General features: G+C 42.4%; 1 protein-coding gene across 1 annotated transcript in view; it reads right to left on the reverse strand.

Annotated features, from left to right (window-relative positions):
• PCP4 (Purkinje cell protein 4) overlaps nt 1–18637 on the reverse strand; it is a 49002-nt gene that overhangs the window by 13772 nt on the left and 16593 nt on the right. The window contains exon 2 of the mRNA XM_021527480.3: nt 16955–17006. Within this exon, the coding sequence (XP_021383155.1) occupies nt 16955–17006 (52 nt within the window). The remainder of the gene's footprint in view (nt 1–16954; nt 17007–18637) is intronic.

Genomic DNA, 18637 nt, shown 5'->3' on the forward strand with positions numbered 1-18637 from the left:
ATCCTCTTTTGAACTTGATGCTATTTCAGAAAAGGGTGAAGGGGTTGTTCTCCCCTAAGAGAGCAGTTCTGTGCTCTGACAAGCATCTGATTCAAGTGTAAATCATTAAGGCTGCTATGCAGTGGACTTATTCTCAGGTCTGTAGCAAGGAGGAGCATCCACCTTTTTATAGCCTGTGTATTGATTAATCACAACCAGACATCTTTTTATTTATTTTTTTTTAATGTAGGTAAAAGCAAGTATGTTTTTCCAAAGCCCCTGTGGAAAGAGAAAGCAGGTCCATATTCCGAGCTCTTCATCTACATCAGGAGGTTATGGAGCAGGGAAGTGAAAATGGTCTCATTATCCTGACAGATGGTGCACTTTACAAACCCACACAGAACTCTGAGGACACAGAGGAAGGTTGTACGTGCTGGAAGTGTGGTGCATTTTGAGCTGCCAGCGAAGTGGAGTGTGAGGTACCACACTGCCCCTCCAGCCTTGCTGCTTTCCAGCCCTCAGAGCTGGAACAAATCCCTTTTGTCATCCCCTGCCCCCTTCTCCAGAAGGGACTGTTCCCCCTTTTAATCCTCCCATCCTGCAATATCTCTAAGGAAGCTCAGAAAGATTCCTCTGTAATTTCAATTTTTTTTTTTTCAATGCAAAAACATATTAAGGCAAAACAAAGCAAAAGGGAAGTTTTATTAATATGAGTTGTCTAGAAGAAAAGGAGGCTTCCTATTCATCTTATCTTGGTTTTCACCTCCCTAAGGTTTCACCTGGTGCCTTTTAACAATGGTTATTTAAAATCAATTTTATCAGGAGGAGTGGCCATTGATTTAGCTAAATGCTGCAATTGCAATTAGAAAGTTATTAAACCCTGTGCCAGACAAATTGACATGAAAATCTGACTGAGGCCGGGGGATAAAGGTTTCCCTCCTTCTTCAGCTGTAAGTTTATTGCACACATAAAGCTATGTGTGCAATAAAGAACATTCAGGTTACAAAGTTGAACACGAGAAAGTTAATAAATGACAAAATGAACTGATACCATTAGGCAGAATTAACTGTATCATTGAGTGGGCAACTTGAATTTTTGACATTGAAACTTTCATAGTCTTAAGAGCACAGTGTTTCCTAGATTTAAAGCAAAAAAAAAAACGTATTTTGATGCAACATATGGACACCCACATGGCTCCTCAGCACTGCTGCTTGGAACTGTTAAATCAACACCAGTTTTAATGGAGTCGCTGGCAGTGGTGGGAGGCTGCTGTCCTGTTCCTGGATCAGCAGGAAAGGGAATGAACTTGACAATTTTTAGGGTGGGACTCATGAAGCTGATGGGAAAGGGACACTGAGAAGGCTCTGATGCCCTCAGGTGTGGTGGCTGCTCCTGCTGCCCCTCGTCCATCCCAGCTCAGGACCAGCCCCAAGGTCACCACGGCTCCCAGCAGACCTCAACAATGCTGTGTCTTTATCTGGCTACTCCTGCTCCCCAAAACTACTCAGGATATTCCCTAACTTCCAAATTCCAGCCCAGCCAGTCCATATCCCTCCCAGCCAGTCCATATTCCTCCCTCCTGGTCCCGCTTCCCATCTCAAAAGTATCAAATCCTGCCTAATCCTCTGTGCTTGCAGATTCCTGAGGAGCCCCACTGAACTCCTTTGTCATCCCATCCTTTGTCCTCCCTACTCCAGCTTCTGGGACCCTCTGCTCCCAAGCAAGGAGGCACATTTTGTCCTAAGCAATTTTGGGGGCACAGAAAGGGCACAACCCTGCCTTTGGCTTCAGCTCCTGGCAAAAGCATCACTGAATGTAGCAGCAATTAAGGAAAACTATGATTTCCTTAAGCCTTTAAAAGATAGTGTTGGTTTAATTGCTTTAGTGTTTACTATTTGGCTCAGTGATGTTGAGTTTTCATGGAAAAAAAAATAATTAACTGCTTCACTGAACTCACACAAATGTAGGACTTGTATAACAGATAGAAAAGTCACATCCCAGATGATAAATCTTACATTTCTGTTCAAAATGACAAAGGCTCAAAGCAGTCAGACAAAAGGCCACCAGAAATTGTTTTTAATTTCTTCATGTGCTAACATTTTGCTCAAGCCTCATTTTTGGAAACTACTGGAATGACTTTGCTGAACCCTTCCAAAACAATTCTGCTTGAGGCAAGCAATCAAAATGACAAATTTCAGCCTGAGCAATTGGATTTTGGCAAGGTTGTGTACAACTGAAAAGGGAGCTTTTAACCAGCAGAGTTCAGCAGCTGTTAATCGGCCTTGCCACCAGTCCAGATTGCAATAAAGAAAATAAGTGCAAGTAATAACAGTGAAAGAATGTAAACTAAATGAAATAAAAGTTACAGATAGCTGGAAAATCTTTAAAAGGGATCAAAATCAGAGGGTGAATGTTACTCTGCTGATGTTTTAAGAGTTGCCAATGATTTCTTGAAGATTTAAGCACAGGAAAAAAATTAAAAACAGTTGAATCACTTAAAATGATTACATGGAAGACAAAAATTAATCTGAGTAGTGCTTTACACATTCTATGTTGAGGATTTCTCTTGACTTATCTCTGCTACTCATTTAAAAAATCTCTAGAAAACATTTTCCCCTGTGTGAATTTAAACCCTGGCACTTTTTAAGGACTGTCAGGATTTACAGAGATGTCAGACTGTCAATAAAACTGATCAGAAAGAGCATCTGAGCCGACACACATGGCTGGCCAACCTCAGATCATCTCTCCAGCCCGTGTTCTCTGATCTAGGGAGATCCATTCTTCCTCCCCCTGTTTCTGAGGATTACAAGGACAAAGCTTACAGGCATCTGGGAGAAGGACTAAACCTTTCATGCATCTGCTGTGCTTCAGAAAACACAAGCTGGGTTGGTGCAAGGAATGACTTAAGCTGGGACTCACATCCCTCACTGCCTCCAAAGTGTTGGCAGGGGCAGAATGCACAGGATACAGCACACCCCAGTCCCTGTTCCACTAAAACCCAGCTAATTCTCTTCACTGCTTGAATTTTAGATCTGAATGCAAACAGAACCAATTAAATGTATTTTGTCTCCTCTCTTGCTCAGGGAACCAAAATATTCCTTTTCCTTTCCTTTCCTTTCCTTTCCTTTCCTTTCCTTTCCTTTCCTTTCCTTTCCTTTCCTTTCCTTTCCTTTCCTTTCCTTTCCTTTCCTTTCCTTTCCTTTCCTTTCCTTTCCTTTCCTTTCCTTTCCTTTCCTTTCCTTTCCTTTCCTTTCCTTTCCTTTCCTTCCCTTCCCTTCCCTTCCCTTCCCTTCCCTTCCCTCTTCTAATTCTGCTACTATAAAAACTGATTTGTCTCTTACATGTGTTTCTCTCCTTCCAGGTGACTCCTCACCTGGCTCTTTCTTAAATCTAATCTGGGAAACTGTTTGTAAGACTGGAAAGGAATGAGAAACTTCAGGTGAGGGTCACTATGACCCCAAATTAGAGCATTAGACAAGAACCTTCTTTTTGGCAAATGAATTTTCTTTACTAGTGACCCAGACTGCAAATTTACCTGGCAACATAGGAGGGGAAATTAGAGAGTCAGAGAGAGAAGCAGAAATTGATCTGGCTGTGCTGGGAAGACACAAAATTCTCTGGGGGAGGAGAAGGAATGGGAGGTGAGACAGAAGAAATGAGGGAGAGAGGAAGAGGGGCAGACAGAGAAGACCCTACTTGTGGAAAAGATGAAAGGCAAACCTCAGGTTTTATGAAGAAAATAAGAAATAACTGACTTGACCCATCACAGCAGCCTGGCCTGCCTGGCAGGAAGAACCAGGAGTTTGGATTCATCCTGGAGCATCCCACTGCACCACAGCCTTCATCCCACTCCCATGGCACATGCACTTGTTACCTGTAACAAGGGGTCTCAGTGGCAGGAAAATATCTACTTACACAAGCCAGTGACTGGTTAAAAGCTTCAATATTGTGAGTGAATGTCTCTTGGGCCTTGCAAAAACCAGCAGAAATCACTGCCAGGAGAGCTTTGGCAATGTGCACCACGGATCTGAGTTTCACCTCAATCTGTGCAGCCTCTCCTGACTAGGGAAAAGCAAAACTTTCCTTTTTTTTTTTTTTTAAATCCAATCAATCAGATTTTCTCCTGAAACAACTCACTGGTGGGGACAGAACACCCTGGAGGTTTTTCAAACTGCCTGGACTTAAAGTCCACATTGCTTTTTAGTTTGTTTTTTTTGTTTTCTAGTATGCTTGGCCAAGCTTATCGAGTGTTTTGTCACATTCAGACAGCATCACTTACAAAAACGAAAGGTATCCCTGACACCAGCAAATGAGGCTGGCAGCTCTGAGCTACATCACTCCCTATCTCAAAGATTACACTGAAATATAAAAATAAAATAAACTCAGCCTTTTGCCAGAAAAAATAAACTCTGACAGGCCAGAACCCCCAGAATTCCATAGCACAATAGAAGCAGCTGCTCTTTAACTCAGGTTAATTGTTGGTTTCTACTCTACAAGTTCAGTCAACAAATTCAGCCCCAAATATGTACCACAGTAGTACAGAAAACTACTTACAGCCACAGAAAATTATTGTGTTGTCCAAAGAGTTGTGGGAGACTCAAAACAAGGTCAAATTTATGGTAGCTATAAAACCTTTTCATGCCAAGTTTCAAGTAAATTTGGATATATTTATAGTTTGGAGAGGAAAACAGCAACTTCTTAGTGGTCTCATATAGTGCCTGCTCAAAAATAATGTCAGTTTTGGATGTGTTTATATTTAATTTCATTTAAACCTGAAACTTAGAACCAAACTGAGCTGGAATTAAAAGCTCACAAAAACAGTTGTATGGGGAGAAACTACAAAACACTGGTATCCCTTGATGCAGCTTTCTTCACTGGCTTTTTTGTGTCCATCATCTTCTACTGCAAGAAGAAAAAGAACTAATAAAAGGAAAGAAATAAGTATTCTAATTCCAACTCAGTCTGGACCTCAGCCAGTCCACCATGTAATAGCAAAAATGCTAATGTTAGCTGCAGTAATCTTCTTAAGATGATGAATAGAGACCAAAAATCTACACAGCTCTGCTGCATCTGAGAACAGCTTCTAGACTGTGTTGTCCCCAAGGTTTGCCCGTGGCATGGGGAGGAATGGGGGGGATTGCCAAAAATTACATTTTCTTTTTGATGTTCTTCCATAATGGAATGGTTCTGAGCTGAGGAACCTCCGGAGGATTCCATCTCATGACTTAAATCTTTTGCTTTTTATTTCTGTGGTCCCTCCTGTGAAAACCACGAATACTTACACAAGAATTGTGATGCTATTCTCTGGCATAGCTGTGGAAAAGCTTCAAAGAGGTCCAGCAGTGAGAGCAGACAACATCCACCAACCCTCCCACACCTGGTCCCGCTGGGCAAATGGCACAGGAATATACACATATTGTTTATGGATCATTAATCTCCAAACTCCCTCCCACTGGGGTCTAGAAAATATATTTCTTTCTCTTTAATTTGACAGAGGAAGGAATTTAAGCCAAAGAAGTTTGTCTCAGATGAGACCAAGTGGTTCTGATGGAGAGAATGATTGATTGGCAAAGCCAATGTCTTGCCCTCTGCTGACAGCATCCATCACCCTTTGACAGAAAAAGTCCAAACCTCCACATCTTCCATTTGTCTTCTTACCTTCCTGGCTAAAATAAGCCAGCAATGCTTTTTCCCCCAGTTTCTCCACATCTTTGCCTGGCAGATCTGGCAGATCTTTGCCAGAGGCAGAGCTCACATGAGAGACACAGATCTCTCACCAGACACACACAGTTTTGTTGTAAACAGATTCATTGGAAAGGTCACCCAGAAATTTCTTCCAGTGACAAATACAGGTGAATGCTTGGTGAATACAACCATTAGGTGAAATTACAATCCACATTTTCTGCTGGTAATTATTCTGCTGGCTGCGAGACCCAGAGGTGGCTGCTTCAGGACACCAAAGAGCCTTGGATCCAGCTCAGCTCTGTCTCAAAGTCCTTTCCTTGATGGGTTCTGTCCCAAGAGGGGAAAAGAAGGAGGTTGATCCTCACCTGTGCTCTATAAGCCAGGATGGGGTTTATGTGCTCCCATCATTCCTCAGGATGGAACCCAAATGCAGCTGGAGGTCTGGAATACACACAGCTGTATCCACATCTTCCCTCTAAGGTACCACACCTGATAACCTACATTCAGCTCTGAAATCAAAGGCCAGAAGAATAAACAATTCTTCAGACTTAATTAATCTCACCTCTCCCTCCTTTCTGTTTGGTTCTACCATACAACAAAGGATGTAGCTCAGAATTTGCTCCACAGCTAATTCCTGCAGCTCAGAATTTGCTCCACAGCTAATTCCTGTAGCCCAGAATTTGCTCCATGGCTAATTCCTGTAGCCCAGAATTTGCTCCACAGCTAATTCCTGTAGCTCAGAATTTGCTCCACGGCTAATTCCTGTAGCCCAGAATTTGCTCCATGGCTAATTCCTGTAGCCCAGAATTTGCTCCACAGCTAATTCTTGTAGCCCAGAATTTGTTCCCCGGCTAATTCCTGTAGTCCAGAATTTTCCCCATGGCCAATCCCTGTTTCCTATCAGACATCTGGGTCAGAAGTTCTCTGCAGTGTCTGTGGGCACTATAAACTAAATTTTAGGTGTCTATCAGTAGATCTTTAACTTAGATTAGGAGCTGCAGTGATAGTTCCTGTTGGATTAGCACAGGCACATAATGAATTCCAAAATCCTGCAGTAACGTGTTGTGCTCCTGGCTATTAGCCTGGGTTTTAATTAGTTTGTACTAATGAATATATTTGTACATGTCCATCTTTTATTGGCAGCTTTTACAGGAGTAGTAAATTGGTCACTGTGGAGTGCCAGTTGCACTAAAACCTAAGGAATAATTAATGCTTTCTCCACCTAGAGTCAACCAGCAGTCTCAGGGGGTTTGAGGTATAAATTAGAATGAAAGATGAGATACTCAAAATACAGTTAGAGAACTCATTCATCAGCAGTGATTAAATAATGTCACTGTGAGACCCTGGAGAAGTGCTGAGAGCTGATTTCCAGCTCTGGAATACCCACACCAGGTCCCAGGAGCTGCCAGAGCACCCTGCCTCATTTTTTTTTTTTTTTCCACTGTGACTTTCAAAACGCCTTTTCCATATCCAGTGCTATCCAACTTTCTTCTGTTCTTGGAAATTCCTCCTTGGAAAATATGTATTTTTCTCAGTCTTTCCTATTCATAACCCACTGTGGGCTGGGGGAAAAATGAACCAATACTAACAGTGTTTGGCTAAAGTAAATGCTTCCATCAAATCCAGTATCCTGGCTAACAAAATCCTCAAGCCAGAAAATATTTAGATGTTTTCACATCCATATTTCTACAGATGAAATGGCTGGCTGTGAGAGCTGGCACAAGGTGGTCAGGATAAAACAAATCTGAGTAAGGATGGAGTGGCTTGAGGTAAATTTAAGGAAAAGTTAAATGTCCAGGTACAAACCAGACATTTGGAAATGAGCTTCCACTTAACTCCAGCGATAGACAAAAAACTGTTATATTTTTGATTTATTTTACTATAGTATATTTATTATTTTGTGATGTTAGTATTACCCACAAATTCCTCAGCCTTGAGAGAGCTAAGCAAATTAGAAGCCTAAATCAAATTAAGATCTATGAACAACAGCCTCTCCAGAGAAGGTCCTTCTGGTAAACACAAAAAAATGTCACCAAAAAATCCATTTTTCTCTGTTGAGAACAAACAGAGCTTTAGGTCTCTTACACAAAGAGCCAGACATGAAGAATTTCACCCCAAACTTACAGAGAGAGGCATAGGAACCCAAGACACATGTTGGGCTTTGAGACACCCCTCTCTTCATTTGGACAACAACCTAAGCATTTTATAGAAGGTCCTGGAATACTTTGAGCACAGGGAGGTGTTGTGCTGGTTCCTGCTGCAGCATCTACTTCCTTCCTGCTTTTTGTTCTGGCCACCAGTTCAGCAAAGGACCACATTTTCATCATGTCTGTAACACTCCTGCTGTTCTAAATTCTGGTGCCTGCTTACACAAGGGAGCCTGATAACACCAAATTACAAGCTAATTTTGGAGCATCGAGCTAAGTGCCTGAAGACAGCTGTGTGCTACAAATTAAAATCTTAAAAACCTTCAGAAAAAAAAATATGATTAATCATTTACCGATTGCTAACGGAGGAGCTCTTAAGTAGGAAAGTATTTTCATTCCATTTACAAACCCAAATCAGAAAAAAACCAAAAGCCTGTGGTGTGAAGTAAAGCAGGTCTGCGTACAGACAAAAAGAAAAGTGTTGTTTCCACAACAGTAAATCCTGGTAACCACTGTTGGGCATTGATTGTGTTCCTCTTTCATTTTTCACTTCCACTAAATTAAAAAAAAACTTGCTGCTCAGCTCTATGCAGCTCTTGTAGCCCTTTAGTTATGTGTTGTTAGTGTTGGGGAATGTGGAGAGATTAATCTCCAGGTTGTGCCAGTCAGCCCAGCTCCATGGATTCCCAGTGTCATATTCCAGCTCCCAAATCCCACTGACTCCAGTCCTGACACACCCCAAACCACCCTTGCTGATGCAAGAGCAGATTCATTTCAGAGGCAACTTTAGAGGTGTTAGCAAGATTATTGAGGGGCTGGCTTGAGCTGTGTCCTCCCTTTGGATCAGCACCAGCATCAAAGCAGAATTAAAGGCTCCTGCTTCCAAAAAAACACATTTTCCAGGCACTGCACCTTTGTGGAAGGCAGCCAGTCACGTGCCAGTCAGGGAAAGAAGGCTCCTTCTCCCTGGTGCACAGTCAGGCAGCTCACTGATAATTACAGACTGATTTCCAGAAGAAATATGGCACTTGTCAAAGACATCATTTCAATTCTGTCTTTCCTTGTTAACACTTGATGGAAACTCCAGCATATTTATGACTCATCCAAAAGGCAAAACCCACCAAAGCATCGCCACAGCTTTATTTTCTTTTGCTTAATTTAATTTTTTATTCATTTCTAATCACTGACTTTTTTCGACCTTGGCTGATTTTCCAGACAGTTTCTCAGAAAGGAGCTGGGCTACCACCACCTTTCAGGTGTTCAAATGCCCACTTGAATGAGGCACCTCATGATGATTTCCTTGGGCTTCTCCTGATCTCAATACTGCAGGAATGCTGCAGTTCTTCTGCCTTCTACCTCCTGCAAAGGAGCAGACTGTGAGGGACCATATAGAAATATATATAACTCCTATACATGTGTTCATCTCTCACATTTTTAGAAATGCAGCCGGATTTTTGGATGCACTGGCTTTGAGAACATTGCATCCACGCAGGCACACAAGGTTCCCAAGCTGTGTGCAGGCACTGTGTGCAAAACAAAGATCCCATAAATTAATCAAGTTGTTCTCCTGGCAAGCTGGAAAGAAAGAGGTGGACCAGGGCAAGAATTGTTATTGTTATCTCTATTTTTAAATACTTGGAAGACTCTCAGTTACTATGGTGGTGAGGACCATATAAGTACCTAGACGGATTCATTGGTAGAACGAGTATTGTGTGAAGATTCTCCATGTCAAAGGTACCAGTTAATAGAAGCTTTATATTTTGAAATAATTTCCTTTTTTTTAAGTCCTTAAAAGCAGGTTTAAAAAGCTGAATTTTTTATTCTATGCTTGTGCTGTTCTGCTCCATATTTTTTTTCCTTGTGGGACTTCTGCATTAAAAAAAGAAAAAAAAACAACAACAAACAAAAGAAACCCAAAACATGCAAGAAAAAGCTGCATAATTAACATTATATAGCAACATACTGACAGATATCCTTTCTGTGGATAGTGCTATTTTCTTTGTGTGGGAAGATGGACTTATTTGGGAGTCACGAGAGTGGTTATAAATGATACACAAAATGAAAACTTGTGGGGAATTCCAGAGCCAGGGCACAAGCCAGACTACAAGAGCACTGCTGTTAATTGATGACATTTTTAATACAATCTTTTTTTTTTTTTTAAAGATTCTTCTGCCTAAACTTTTAAAAAATGAAAGCTCCTCGTTACCAGATGAGGTGCAGCTGTAATGCACAGTGTCAAAGCCAACTTGACAGATAACAGAAAAATAAGAACAATATCTACTCTTTCAGAAATATGACTTCAGTTTGGATCAGACATTGATTAAACTCCCCCAGAGGCTCCTCTCCATGAAACCAGATGGTCACTGCACATGGACAGCATACGTGGGTGTAGGTGAAGTTTCAGTGCAGAAGGTGCCCACATTATCTCAAACACACATAAAAATCATCACTTCAGAAGTTTTGTTGCTGGATAAACACCAAAACCTGCTGATCAGAGAATTTTTGTGAACAATCCTTCACTGCCTTTGTCACCCCAAATAAATAAGCACACAGCATTCCTCTGGGGAGGACTCATGCTCATCCCTGGCCTCCAGAAATGGGAATTCACCGAGGAGAAGAGATAAAGTTCATGTATAATTCCCTTCTCTTCCTCTCAGCATCCTCTCCAGGGAAGATCTGTGAGCAATCCCAGAGCCTTGTTATTAAAGGCTCAATCTGCCTTTAGCTGAGCCCTGCTGGCTGCTGCAGGGATGGGCACATTCCTTGGGCACATTCCCTGACAAACACACCAGGATGGGCAAAGGAAGAGAACCAGGCCAGGAGAGGACCTGAGACATCTTTGGTTTGGTTCTTGGCAAACTTTTATGTGCAGCTGTCCCCAGGCAAACACCTAAACTGAAACTCAGTAGTTCCCTGCAGTGTTTTTGCCATGCCTTGAGATGGGATTCATCTAGAACTGTTCACCTGGGAACTTTTCTCCTCTCATCTCATCCACCCTCAGCTAAAGATCACAGTGTTGAGTTCTCACAGGATTTTTACACCTCTCTCTGAGCCTCAGTGATCTGTACATGACCGAACACAACTTATGTAACCATGCTGAGGGTTCAGACACTTTTGGATTTAGGCTCTGTGAAGGTGTTATGGTATTTGGTGGTTGCAGACACGTCTGGAAATGTTGCTGAGGCACAGACTTTTTATTTTGAGAGATGTGGGATGAGGTACAACAAATCATTCTCATTACACTTCCCAAATTTCCACTAGTACCGGCTAGATTGGATGAAATAGGGCAGAATTTGGCTTTGGATATAAACTGAAAGTAGAATAAGAGAGACTCCATTACGGCGAGATTATATCCCTTGAAGCACCACTTAAAAGGGACGAGAGAATTTTAGAACACCACAATGAAAAGAGACAACAAGGCAAGCTAATTTCCCTGCCAGCTCTCAACCTATCACCCAGGAAAACTCAATATTAATTACCTTCATCCAATACTCCTCATCCTAACTTCTGATGAGTGCTGTGGGGGTGAAATATCAGAGAGCAGCAGTTTGAAAGGGTTGGGTGGGGTTTTTTTACATTGATTCAGCAGTTGCTTGCAATACTGAAGATTCATCTCTTGCCACATAAACGACGTTTTGTGGGAAAGAAAATACAGGAGCATTGAAATGCAGCAGTTCAGGCTCTATCCTTTCCTTGGACTTAAAAATGTGACCTCTAGGCTCGAGGAGATACAGCAAACCATGTTCCATGAGGTCCTTTGAATATTTACACAAATAGCCCTCATGTGTTCCCCGCCCTCCTCAGAATAATTTTTTCCACCAGTAAGTTTATTTGTAGGGCTGTTCCCAAAAACAGCACATTTTTTACGCAGTCATTGGAGAATATTAGTGGAAAATTAATTTTGAGTTCTTAAAGAGATATTTATATTAGCCTATACTACAATAATGATCCTGGCCTCTAGCCAGGAATTGAAGCTCTATTAAGCTAAGCACTCTACATAAATAACTCTGAAGATTACTATTCACTGTCAGATCTGGTGACATTTTTTTTTTATTATTATTCCTGAGTGCAGTGACCAGAATTTCCCAAATTTCTTGAGTAGAGGGAGTGGGTGAATGGACTGTTGATAACACTGCAAGATGCCTGCCCTTACACCAAGGAAGCTTACTAGATAGAGAGAGATCTCTATTCTCCCTCACAGAATTGCTCTGCAATTATTTACCCTTATCCTTAATGTTTTCCAGAAGCATTCAGACTGAAGAGATCCACTTTAGATGTAAAATATAAGAATTTACTTTATTAAATCAACAGTATCTTTATCTTTTACATAAAAGCATCCCATGGACAGGATGAAACATAGACTATTTATTCATGTATAATTTTCTGAATGCCCCAAAGCAGAGTTCATACACTGACAAGTGTTTGGGAATGAGAAGAAACTGAAAATACAACTGACCATCTTGCTGTGATTGGATTAATCCACCATGACATCTCAGTTCATGCAAAACCTACTCATTTTCATTTCACTCAGAGCCAGCAAGGCATAGAATTCATCCCATGAAAACACTCGCTTTGTTATCATAAATATTCATGTTACTGAATGATAAATCTCATCTTCCAAGAAAAAAATATTAATACCAATTAATAATCACATGCTTTATGTAGTTTGAGAAGAAAGGGCGAGATCTATTAATAGGAAAAAGAGCGATTCTAAATTTGAAGACAGAAATAATTGCTTCTGATGCAATTGTTTCCCTGGCAGTTGTGCTGGGCTATTAAAGAGTAGATTGCATGAGAGCAGCTTGCAAATTACAGCACAAGAAACAAAAAAAAAAAAAAAAAACAACACAGAGCAATGTGAAACAGAATAAGAAGTGACAAGTGTTAACCTACAAAGGAACTTAGTGACATTGCCAAGGTCACAGAGAAGAATCACTTATTCACTAAGAATAGTCGGGGGGAACATTCTGTTTTCATATTTACATCTGCAAATATGACTGTCCCAACTAATCAAACAAGGTGAGCATAAAAGAAATTACAGCTTCTTATCCCACACTGAGCTGTGTGGGAATAGTAGTGCTGTCTTCCCTTTGGATTTTCTACCACACAGAACAGCGTTATGGAACAGGTTTACAAGTTACATTTGCAGTTTCACAAATAAGCATCTCCTGGTTTCGGGTAGACTGAGGTCCTTCAAGGTCTCAATGAGGTTCAACTGGGCCCAGATTGTTTAACTTGCTCACCAATGACTTGGATGAAGGCGCAGGAGCCTCCTCAGCACGTTGGATGATGACACAGAGCTGGGAGGAGGCAGCTGGTTCCCCCCAGAGCTGTGCAGCCCTTCAGAGGGACCGTGACAGGCTGGAGAGATGGGCAGAGAACTGTCTGAAATTCAGCCAGGGCAAATACAGAGTCCTGCACCTGGGAATAAATAACTCCAGGCACCAGCCCAGGCTGGGGGTGACCTGCTGGAGGAGGATGTGGGAGTCCTGAGGGACACCGAGCTGTCCCTGAGCCAGCAGAGTGTCCTGGGGAGCATCGGGATGGGCACTGCCAGCGGGCCAGGGGTGACCCTGCCCTGTGCCCGGCCCTGGGGCACCTCTGGGTGCTGTGCCCGGCCCTGGGGCACCTCTGGGTGCTGTGTCCGGCCCTGGGGGCACCTCTGGGTGCTGTGCCCAGCCCTGGGGGCACCTCTGGGTGCTGTGCCCAGCCCTGGGGGCACCTCTGGGTGCTGTGCCCAGCCCTGGGGGCACCTCTGGGTGCTGTGCCCAGCCCTGGGGCACCTCTGGGTGCTGTGCCCAGCTCTGGCTCCTCAGCACAGCAGGGCCAGGAGCTCCTGGAGCTGAGCAAGGGCCTGGAGCAGCTCCAGCCCAGGAAAGGCTGGGGGAGCTGGGGCTGCTCAGCCTGGAGAGAGCCCGGGGAGAGGGGCTGAGCCCTGGGTGTCCCTGGGTGTCCCTGGGTGTACCTGTGTGTCCCTGGGTGTCCCTGTGTGTCCCTGGGTGTTCCTGGGTGTGTCCATGTGTGTCCCAGTCTGTCCCTGTGTGTCCCAGTCTGTCCCAGTGTGTCCCAGTCTGTCCCAGTCTGTCCCTGTGTGTCCCAGTCTGTCCCTGTGTGTCCCAGTCTGTCCCAGTGTGTCCCAGTCTGTCCCAGTGTGTCCCAGTCTGTCCCTGGCTGTCCCTGTGTGCAGGAGGTCAGAGCAGCCCCAGGCTCTGCTCCAGGCCCAGCGATGGCCCCAGAGCCCCGGGCAGGGGCTGAGCCCAGCAATTCCCTGCACAGGAGGCACAACTTCTGCCCTGGGCAGTGCCAGCCCTGAGCAGAGCCCAGAGAGGCTCGGGGCTCTCCTCCCTGGGGTATTCCAGAGCCAGCTGGACACAGCCCTGTGCCCTGTGCTCTGGGATGGCCCTGCTGGAGCAGGGAGTGGCACCAGTTGTCCCCTGTGTCCCTGCCATCCTCACCCACCCTGTGTGTGCAGCACAGTCCCTGCTGCTGAAGGGAGGTTTGCTAAGAGCTGCCACTGCTGCTGTGGGGGTAGGAACTAAACATAATTAAGGATAGACTGTTCCTGTCCAAGGAAGGTCAAGCAAGAACATGCATTTGTGCCTACCCAAACCACCCCTGCTATAAAAGGAATCCTCAGAGACTGAATTTCCCTGAGTGCTGCACGGTGACAGCAAGGCCATACATGTCCTCAAAGAGGGACACTGCTGATTGCCACGGTCATTATTTCATTTTCTTCAATTTCAACCTAACCTAGAGGCGAGCCCAAAATTCATTTTCTACTGCAATGTACAAACAAAGTTTGACCCCAGAGTGTCTCACTGTGTGACCCAAACCCTGAGAAAAGCCAAGCATCGTTGCTTGTTGTCTGAGCCAGTTTTCAGCAGCTTTTCCTGATCTGTAAACAAGAGCAAAGACAGCAACCAGACCAGTTTGCCTTTGCAAACATTGTCAGAGCATGACTTTTCTTTTTTTCCCCTTTCTTTTTATAGGATGAAAGAGTTTTTTGTTTCTCCACCCTCCGTCCTTTTCAACAAGAAGGAAACAAAAGCGAAAGTTTCCTTTTGACAAGGTAACAAACACTTGAAGAAGAGGCTAATAACATTGAAGACATGGACATATTGCAGAGTTCTAGCCAGAAAAACATGGATCAGAGGATTTATATTGTGTATATAGGTTTCCAGCACACCCCAATTTTCAGAGCAATAGATCACTGCTTGAGTTTTAACCACACAGAGCTAATAAGGACAAAGAGTTACACATTTCTGCTTCTTTGATTTAGCATTCAATCTCAGGTTCAAAGTTCTGATTCTGCTTTATTTTTATGCAAGCATGTGGGCTGGAGAGATCAGAGGACTCTATTCCATCTCCCCTGCTGCTCCTGTGTTTATGTAGGTGACAGCTTTTCTGCTATAATTTCATTACAAAAAATAATTGCTATCTATTTGCCCAAGATTAACTGTGCATCTGTCTGTGTATGTTATACACAAAATTATGCTACAACTAGGACCATATATATTTTTGAATTAATGATGCAGTCCTTGCTCACTCAAAATCCCCACTAAGAAAAGAAAAATGCTTTTCAAAAGGCTGCAGGATCAGTAAATTTAAGCTAAGCTTGACAACAGGACAATTTTATTTGGGAAGAAATTTTTATTTGGGAAAGAAATTCAAGGCAAATGAGCTGAGTTCATAATGTGCTCAAACAGAAAAGAGTCCCCATGCTGCCCAAATGGCTGACATAATTTTGCTTGCTTTCCTTCCCTGTTAACTTGAAAATGCAAATTGCTTTGCTGTCAGGGTACATTTGTTCCCACTAATTCAAGACACTATAACAAGCCAAAATATTTATTTGTTGTTGTTTTTTTTTTTTCTCACTCCAATTTCTGTTTTATCATAGTGGGAGCATCATCTATGGACTTCATTTACTGAAACATTATGCAAACAGCCCTTATGGGAAAGTCACCTCCCTGTAATAGGAAAACTATCCATAAAGAAGGCTCTTAATGCTTTAGGATGTGTTGCCTCAAAGGGCCCAAAAATTCTACTCTGACCAACACCTAAAAGGCCAAAACACATATCCAAGATAACTGCTCAAATGACCCATTGGAAAAGTCTTTTCAGAGAAGGGACTGCTTGGATCTTTCCTGCTTTTCAGGGGATGGGATGGACACAGAATATGTTCTTTTAATTAGAACTGGATGAGCAAACAGAAGCAGAGAGTACATTTGATAGTTCAATCCTCTTTCTGATGCTTCTTCTTTTTCAGCTGGGTGTTTTTAAAAAATAAAATATTTTAAAATATTTTACTTTGAAAAATGTTTCTGATGGTAATCAGCTTTTAATCAATTATCACTTGTGTGTAAAGCATTTCTGCTCCTATAAGAAATAAAATTAGATTTCAGCTGATAAAACAATGGTTTTCCTAAAAATTCCATTTTGCAATCTTCTGGGGGGGAAAAAAAAATCAACATTTTTACTTAGAATTGTTTGTGCCACTTAAAGGGCTGACATTAGACTCTGCCAGCCCCTTTGCTAAGGTCTCAAAAAGCCCCATGAGTCAGCCCTTGGAGGAGTGGAGATGAGTCCAGACTCACACCAGTGATGAAATTCTGAGCCTCTTGGCCATCTGGTCCTTCCATGAGAGCTGCTCCATGCAGAGCTTGTCTCTAGCAACACTCAAATGAGCTCTAAACAAATGGATTTTAACTTTGGCATCTTAGTTCTGGGCCTAAAGTCAGGTGGGATTAATCAGACTACAGAAACTCTCCAAGGAAATCCTTTCAAACTTTATTTCTCTTCACCTTCCTCATTCATGCAGCAGCTCGTAATACCCCACCTTGTTTTTGGTGTTTCACACATATCTAATCTTGTTTTAGCCCCATTTGTGTCTGCTCTGACTTCTGTGAAGTCCTTTGGTTTACCACAGTACACACTCAGAAAAGAGACTCCACTTTAGTAAAGGCTTTAAACATGCAAATACAAAGAAGACAAATCCACTGAAGCCCTTCCAGTTTCTCAAATACAATCAAAAGCTAAGTTATGACACCAAAGCTCTCACTACAGACATCTGTCATTACAGTAAAAAGTATTTTGGCTCCATTTTACCTCAGTATTCTCCATCCAGAAATAAAGGCAACCCTTACCATTCTCACCAGACGTCTTGTCTTTCCCATTTGTAGCCCCGGTTCCTTGTCTCTGTTAGGGGGGACAAAAAAATCACAAAACAAGAGGTTAGAACACACCTGAACATGCATGTTCCCCTTGGAATTCCTGATAATTACAGCCTGATTTCTCCTCAATACATTGGATAATCCATTCACCCTCAAGCAATGCTGCTTTGAGACACTGCCAATGAACCAGGAATGCTTAGCTCCATTTCAAGGGTGGACTCTGTGATCCTGGAGTTTTTTCCAATACAAAAGACTCAGGTTTAGGTCCAGCTGCATCACTGCTTGTACCCCTGGATGTAATTTTCACCATGAGTGCTATGTGTATGTGTAATCAGGTTCTCAGCAGCACAAGGCTAGGAGATACTCTGCAGCATTTCATTTCTTCAGCTCCCTGCTGTGCCTCCCCTTCCATGACTCAGGAAGACTACAGGGAAGTCGTGAGGTTTAGCAGGGACAAAATGACAAGGGTCAAAGCCAGCCTGAAGTTAATTTTGACAATGCCACAAAAAAAACCACAATAACAATGTTCCCTAGAAATACATTAGCAACGGAAGGAGGGCTAAGTAGAATTTCCAGATCTCATTTAGGCTAGAAGATTCATTTTCTGCTTTGGCCACATGAGAAGATGGAATTTCCCACTTTAATTCACTTTGTCCAAAGAACAGCCTCCCGAATTTCCATGAAGAAGAACTGATTTAGATCACTCTGCCAGGTGATAGGTGGAAAATACCAGGGTAGTAGAAATACAGTGGCAAAACACCAGACTGGTTACAATAGTAGGGAACTTCTCATCTTAGGAATGGTCACTCTATGAAAAATATTCTGCATCCTCCAGAGAAAGTATATCAATGTGGATTAAGGTATTAGTATGGCAAAACTAACATTTCTTATGCAAAATTATTCATGCTTGTGTATGTTACTGAAATAGAACTAAAGAAATAGTCCTTTAGGGTTGTACATGTAAAAATATGGGAATATTAAACTCAGAGAATCAATCCAGCTGCACTCAGCCATCAGAGGCAGCACATCCTCAAGCAGCAGGGAAGTGAACAGGTACAAGAACACTGCAAACCAAATGGTTTTTACCAACAACTGGACAGTCATGTGGATTCTCCCATGAAAATTCATACAGCCATACTTATCTGAAGGCACTTGCTCTAAAATTTCTGGCTAAAATCTCCTCTGCTTTGGTTTCTGTCTTTTGCCTTTCCAAGCAGTGGTATTTCCAAGGTATTTTTTGTATATAGACTTAATTACGAAGTAAGTACAAGACCTTCATGTGTGCTCTTAGCTCTGACATGGAAAATGGAAGTAAGTTTGTTTTCTACCTGGAGCCTCAGAGCCAAGACAAAAACTTGGCCAATAACAAAGAATGGGATTCTAAAGGGATAAACACTTTTGACAAAAGCATAAGTTACCAACAGCCAGAAATCAATACATCCACCCAACAACCAGTTTTGCTTTGTGCCTGTATATGAAGTCTGGCTAATAATTCCATGTTTCAACTCTAAACAGCACTTTAAAGAAGATTTTAGTGTTCATTTACAAAATACTTTTATTTTTCCTATCAATAAGAAGATACCTATATTCCTTTTTCTTCTCCTGTATATTTTTAAATGCTTTCTTAAGTTGTCTGATTTCCTAAGCATCTCAGGC

This window comes from Lonchura striata, chromosome 2 (genome assembly GCF_046129695.1).
Source record: "Lonchura striata isolate bLonStr1 chromosome 2, bLonStr1.mat, whole genome shotgun sequence".
In the NCBI taxonomy this organism is placed as follows: domain Eukaryota; kingdom Metazoa; phylum Chordata; class Aves; order Passeriformes; family Estrildidae; genus Lonchura; species Lonchura striata.